This window comes from Phalaenopsis equestris, unplaced genomic scaffold (assembly GCF_001263595.1).
Source record: "Phalaenopsis equestris unplaced genomic scaffold, ASM126359v1 Scaffold000251, whole genome shotgun sequence".
NCBI classification, from domain to species: domain Eukaryota; kingdom Viridiplantae; phylum Streptophyta; class Magnoliopsida; order Asparagales; family Orchidaceae; genus Phalaenopsis; species Phalaenopsis equestris.
This window is the reverse complement of record NW_018164693.1, coordinates 830,317-837,132: the sequence shown is the minus strand read 5'-3', so window position 1 is coordinate 837,132 and position 6,816 is coordinate 830,317. Positions and strand designations below refer to the sequence as shown.

Below are 6,816 nucleotides of genomic sequence, written 5' to 3'. Positions count from 1 at the left end.
TATATTTTCATGCATAAATTTAAAGCATCAATGCATTGTGTATGTAACTGTGAAAGTTTATGTGTGACATATGTACATACATAGGAATTACATGATACTTATGTAAAATTATGTTATTTATAAAATAAAGGCCGTTTACTTGCATACCACCCAAAACTTTCATATTTACCTATCTCACACCTAAACTTTCATAATTACAAAATCATATGAAAAACAATGCTCATCATCATATTTTAATTGTCAAATTCAACTTTTTTTCCAAAAATGCTATGTGTATAAAAGTGTGAGAAAATAAATCCATGAGATTTGGGTGCTATGTATGTAATTTTCCCTAAAATAGAAAGTGAACATGGCATCTATATATTAGATAACGATAAAACTTTAATATACTGAATTAGATGATGTATTGGCTTACCTCACACATGTGGAGAGTAACCTCACGATGGTTATCAGATCAGATTTGGACTCTTTAAATTGAAAGTACCCATGCGCCAGTTCAGCTTATCTTCAGCACAGCCTGGGTAGCAAGCTTCAAATACAGGCGAGAAGAAAAAATTCGATTTTTGTCTGCAGAGGCTTCTGATAAAGAAGTAATGGAAGAGCAAACCCAAGTTTTGATGCCCAGAGTACAGCTAGGATCCCAGGGATTAGAGGTAGAAAGCTCATTCTTTGAATTTTCTTTTTTTTTTTTAATTTGAAATTTGTTATTGATGCTTTAATTTCTGTTGCAAACATGGCAGCTCTTAATCAGCTAAACTATTTGCAGATAATAATGTCTTCAATTTTGTACTTTTTTTAACTTTTTTTTAAGGAAAACATTGCTTGTTTGATAAAGAGAGCACCACTCTAAGCTTCATTTTGTAAGATCTTGCCATCCATAATGTCTTTACTGAATGTTCTCTGCTTCTTATTTAGGTATCCAAATTAGGTTTTGGGTGTATGGGTCTCACTGGAATGTATAATTCCCCTGTTTCTGAAGAAGTGGGCATATCCATCATCATGGAAGCATTTAACAATGGCATCAGCTTTTTTGACACCTCTGATGTCTATGGACCTCATACTAATGAAATTCTGGTTGGCAAGGTCTGTATCAATCCCCCTTCTCTTCTTATGTCTTTCTTAATCTACTTCTACCTTAGTAAGGATGCATGAAAGATTTGAAGAGGAGAAAATTTGTTACTCTGTATATCATTATTATTCAAGAAAACAAATGCTTCTAGGCGCTAAAGCAGCTTCCACGAGAAAAGATTCAATTGGCCACAAAGTTTGGGATTGTAGATCTTCATAAAGAAGGTGGTCCTGTTGTAAATGGTAAGCCGGAATATGTGAGAGCTTGCTTGGAAGGAAGCCTCAAGAGGCTTGGATTGGATTACATTGATTTGTATTATCAACATCGGATTGATCAAAATGTGCCAATTGAAGAAACAGTGAGATTACTCATTAACCAGTAACTTTTTTGATAAGTGTTATTTGTTAATTTTTGTTGGTGTTCTTAGATTAAGGTTTATTATTGTTATAGATTGGGGAGCTTAAGAAATTAGTTGAAGAGGGTAAGGTGAAGTATCTTGGGCTATCAGAAGCAAGTGTTGATACTGTCAGGCGAGCACATGCTGTTCATCCAATTAGTGCATTGCAAATAGAGTGGTCACTTTGGACAAGAGATGTGGAGGAAGAGATAGTCCCACTTTGCAGGTTTGGCAAATTTAGTTATTCCTCAAATTATTGTTACTTAACAATCTACATTCACTATTTTAATTTTTCTTATAAACTTTAATTGTTAGAACTTAAAATTTTGATTCTTATCTGTTTTTCATATCTTAAGTTTCTACTGCTGAAAAAATAATTAATGGAAATTAATATCTAGAGTTCATTAAATTTTAACTCTTTCTATTTTTGAACAAGTAGCATAACTCCAGAAAGGTATATTGTATATTTATTTTTATAAGCATCTTGACTTGTAGAAAAAAAAGAAAAATATTTCATTTGACTAGTTAATTGATCTAGTCTTTAGAAGTAATCATTAAACTAAATAATTCAAGATTGGCTTATCATGATTAGATGAGGAAAAGATTGACCAAGCAGCTTAAAAATCATTCTATTTTATCCCTACTAGTATAATGAAGTTGCAATTCTGTGTTACCTAGACTATTGTGATTAGTTGAGGAATGTAGAACCATCTTTAGAAAGTAAACAATCCTTGAAAATAATGGCACCTTTTCGAGGCAAAGACTAATGAGTAGGAACAAAGAAACATAAAGCAGAAAATATTTGTGCATCTTTTCAGCCTTATTTTTTTATATTTGCATTCCAATCTTGCTATTTGACTAATGTGCGTCTAGTTTTTAAATAACCTTGTTTATTGCTATCTTGTAGAGAGCTTGGAATTGGAATAGTTGCATATAGTCCTATTGGTCGTGGTTTTTTTGGTGGTAAAGCAGTTCATGAAAGTGTGCCTACATATAGTTCACTGGTATTATTTTGATTGACTTTAACAACGTGACACTCAATTAAATGAAAAATTATAATTGCTAGCTTTGTGTTCAACACATTATTGAAGATGTTTCCATGGCAGGCATCACATCCAAGATTCAGTGAAGAAAACCTAGAGAAAAATAAGATACTATTCTTCAAGTTAGAAAAATTAGCTGCAAAGCACAAATGCACAACAGCTCAGTTAGCTTTGGCTTGGCTACTTCATCAAGGGAATGATGTTGTTCCAATTCCAGGTGAGCTTCCATATAAAACACTTACAACTTCTTTTGCTTTTTAATAAAAACACTAAAGACACAATGTGAAGCCAATATAATAATCAAATCAATATCTTAATTTTGACGATTAAGTCCATCAAGTCTAACAAATTCTTGTCAAATATTGCATTTATCATTTCATATTATAAAATATATATATTTTTAGAAGATTTTTTGTATTGTAAAATAAGAAATTGTCTTTCATATAATCAATATTCTCATTTTTATATCATCACTTGTTATAATTTTGGTACTATAATAATGTTTTTCTCATCTTCATCCTCAACCATTTCTTTAGTATTTGGGGTTGGTGATTGTATATTTATTGCGCTAGAATTTCTTATTATGTGTCTCATGTTGCTTTTAGGAACAACAAAGAGCAAAAATTTGAACATTAATATTGGCTCTATAAATGTAAAGCTAACAAAGGATGATTTGGAAGAGCTTTCAAATGCTGTCGCTATTCAAGAGGTTGCGGGTTCGAAAACTTGGGCTTTCGGAGAATCAATCACATGGAAGTATGCAAACACTCCGAAAAAAGTTATCGACGCATGAGATTAATTAGATTTCTGAACAATGCATCATTTTTTTTGTTTCTCATCTACAATTTGTATGCATTGTATGATGTCAAAATATTGCCTTATGAGTTATTCACCTTGTCATAGAAGATTATGGGATTGATGTAACCCTACTATCAAAACAATTCTCATAGGATTATATCTGAATAAAAGTTTCTAATTTTACCTTCAGATGAAGCTCATTTGTAAGTTGTTATGTTTATACTGATTTGTTTGGATAATTTAACGGTTAGGGGCTTACATAATATATAGAGTTATTTAGAGCTTATATGAATAACATTTTTTATATGCCAAAAAATATTTCATAATCTTGCTTATGCTATTTGAATTTGAGTAATTGGTAAAATTAATAAATTTCAAATGAGTTTGAACTTCAAGAGATTGTTCATTTTGTTAAGGAGATGATGAGAATTATTATTATACATGATGAGGGGAAAGCCTACAAAGAAAAACAATAAGTTTTTAGAGTTATAACTTATAATATTTTTTTTTATCTTTGATGTATCATCAATAATTTTTCATCATCTAACGCAAATCTCGATGCTCAACATGTATCTCAGGATAATTTTTTAAGCAAGAAAAATTCAAATTTCAATTAAAAGACATCCAAAACTCCGATTTCAACAAATTGACAATAAAATTGGACTGCTCGATGGGATGGACACAAATAATATCAAAATTGGTCCAATTCGAGTTAATCATGCCCAAATCATGCAGTTAAACCAAGTTTGAAAGCTTTCAATTCATCATTGGGGGACTCAAAAGATCTCCAAATCTAACTTGCCTATAGTTGAATCAAGCATCTCGATAAGACGAATCCAATTAGCTCAATATCACTCAATTCTGAGATTTTTAAGACACTTAAATGTCCACTATAAGGGCAAGACTTTTTTGTTTATTAAATCTAACAAGAGACCATCTTTAAGGAAAATTATTAATTAAAATAGTGACTTTTGTTTCTAAAAATTTCAAAGATCGAGTGTCTCGAGAATGTTCGTTTTGGAGTTTGGATGAGATTAGTTCAAGTAATGGTTTTATCTTTCATATTGGACTTCAGCGAATGGTTTAGGATAAATACAATGTGTTACATTTCTTTCTTTAGTCTCAACATAGTCTCTCAATTTCACAAGAGCAGATACGATAGATCTTGCACTGATTTTTGTTGGGCTTTGAAGAAATGAATGAATGGTTTTTCATATATTTTTGAGCATTTATTAGTGTAGTTGAAAGTATTTTCTCAGCAATGCTTCTCCTCAATATTTAAATTGTGTTTATTCATATTACAGATGCTATGAGCTATATGTTTTAGAAACCTCTGCTTGCATGAGATCTGGAAATGCCTTTATTATTAAGTGTATTTGGTGACGTTTTTCCTCTCGACGGATTACTTGAGGAATCTACATGTTTTAATAGATAAATACTTGGAGATTAAATTTCTTCGTAACCATCACAACACTTTGATTTATTCAAACCAATTTAGTGGATATCCCAACTAGGAACAATATTATTATGTCTAGGAACAGTTTTATTATGTGTTTCCAGTAAAATATATTCAACATAGATGTCCTTCCGCCGAAGTGCTCCCTCTCCCTGCCCAAACTTCACCGATCCATCAACGTCCATCACTACAATCTTGTGTGGTAGACGGAACCACTGTTTATGGCCTCCAGCACCGCCGTAACAAGAATCAAACGAGTTAGGTATGACTCATATATCATAAATAGGACAGATGCTGGATCGGAGCAGAGCCCACGAGCGGAGTGGAGCGGAAGTATCTATCCAATCGGGGAGTTTCATTATGTGGGTTGGGAGTGTGGGGGCAACATACCACGGTTTGGAACAGAGGTAATTTAAGTAGTTACATATTATACTATAAGGTTATATATATGTCATGTTTGTAACCCTAGGTGAGATTCTGAAACTTGTATTATGTACTCTTTTCTGAAGATTGAAAATGAAGTTGTCGCTCTGCTCCCGATGACGTAGGCATCTTTGCCGAACATCGTAAATCTCTATGTGTTCTTCTGGATTTGTGTCGATTCCTGTTTCTTCTTTGCCCTAATTTCTCAACAAAACGTCGATCCTTCTCTTCCAAGTCGCTGGTCTTTCGCCAGTCTATTGTGAAACATCTCTTACAAAGCACGACAGACCACCTTCTGTAAAAAATACGGGCAACACATGTCGAAATTGTTGTTGTCGAAGCTAAACCACGCTCTAATCATGAACACGAAGTTTTGATACCAATTGTTATGTGAAAACAATGTGAAAAGAAAGAAATTCACACAACAACAATCAACACAAAAAATTTACATAGTTGTGATACCAATTTCGATTCAAACACAATGCCAAAACGAAGAAATTCACACAACAACATTCAAACACAAAAGATTATTATGGTTCGACAGCAAGTTTATTCGCCTAGGTACACACAAAGGGGGATTTCAGCACCGAATTTGGAAAAATAAAAAAAGGTATGGGCTATAACTTTGCACTTCACCAAACTTCTCTCATGAACTCTTTTATGCAGGAGAAATATATCATGTGGTTCTCAAAATTACATCTATTTACAATAGACCAAATTATATCTAATTACAATAGAAACCATAAATACAACAAGTGGTTCTCAAAATTTCACTCTTAAGTGGCAACGTTCATGCTAAACTTCATGAAAGATTTTCATTACACACCACCCCATTCTTATGAATTTACACATCTAACACCTAAACTTCAATTTTTACATGTATGCCACATGACCTAAGAATGAAAATGTGTACTTCACTTTTATAAGTTAAATAGTGATATGTTTTAAGTGATATAGAAGATTTGGAGTTTCAGTGTTAGATGTAAATACGTAGCAATTGGATGGTATGTATGTAGATGCCCCTAATTTTATGTTTATCCCATTCCTTAAATGAGGGTGTGGATTCTTAAGTAATATGGCCCGTCCTGCAATTCATGTAAGAACCCGCACTAATTTAAATGATCGCATCGGCCGTCTCTCTTTTATTAAAGCTATTAGTTAAGATTTGGGGTCTGTTTGAGGCAGCTATAACTTATTGAATAATCTATTTATAAACTGATTAAAAATAATCTGCTGATAAACTAGATGTGGTGGTTATTAATTACAAATTTTTATTTTTTATTTTTATTTTTTTGGAAAAGCCAGAGCGCTGCCACCGCATCTAGATAGGTGCGATGTAAAAACACAGTTTTCAACGTTTCAAAACGCAGAAGCTGTCAAAACACAATTTACCCAAACAGATCATATACGTTTTCAAAATGTCACCGCATCAAATAAACTATCCCTTAAACATAAAATGCACTTATCTCCATTTTTTTTTCCAGAGATACTAAACATGTAAAATTATAAGGGTATATTGATTCAAATATGTGCATGATGAGGAGGATACAAAGTCAATTTTTCTACATGAAATAAATATTTTAAAAAAATCGGAAGCATCACAATATGCTGCTTTATATATATATATACA

At 32.4% G+C, this 6,816-nt stretch overlaps 1 protein-coding gene across 1 annotated transcript; it reads left to right on the top strand.

Annotated features, from left to right (window-relative positions):
- The first annotated feature begins 496 nt into the window (after positions 1 to 496).
- Positions 497 to 3,472, top strand: LOC110024220 (probable aldo-keto reductase 1). The gene is made up of 7 exons (XM_020724057.1): positions 497 to 653; positions 916 to 1,083; positions 1,221 to 1,427; positions 1,520 to 1,692; positions 2,374 to 2,470; positions 2,573 to 2,726; positions 3,115 to 3,472. The coding sequence occupies exons 1-7, from the start codon at positions 594 to 596 to the stop codon at positions 3,300 to 3,302; spliced, it is 1,047 nt and encodes a 348-aa protein (XP_020579716.1). The 5' UTR covers positions 497 to 593; the 3' UTR covers positions 3,303 to 3,472.
- Positions 3,473 to 6,816: the final 3,344 nt, after the last annotated feature.

What these genes read in the sequence shown, in the direction of transcription:
- LOC110024220 (XM_020724057.1), top strand. Translation starts at nt 594, where the DNA reads ATGGAAGAGCAAACCCAAGTTTTGATGCCCAGAGTACAGCTAGGATCC. An exon ending in TAGGATCCCAGGGATTAGAG is followed by an intron (nt 654 to 915) that starts GTAGAAAGCTCA and finishes CTTCTTATTTAG; the next exon opens with GTATCCAAATTAGGTTTTGG. An exon ending in ATGAAATTCTGGTTGGCAAG is followed by an intron (nt 1,084 to 1,220) that starts GTCTGTATCAAT and finishes AAATGCTTCTAG; the next exon opens with GCGCTAAAGCAGCTTCCACG.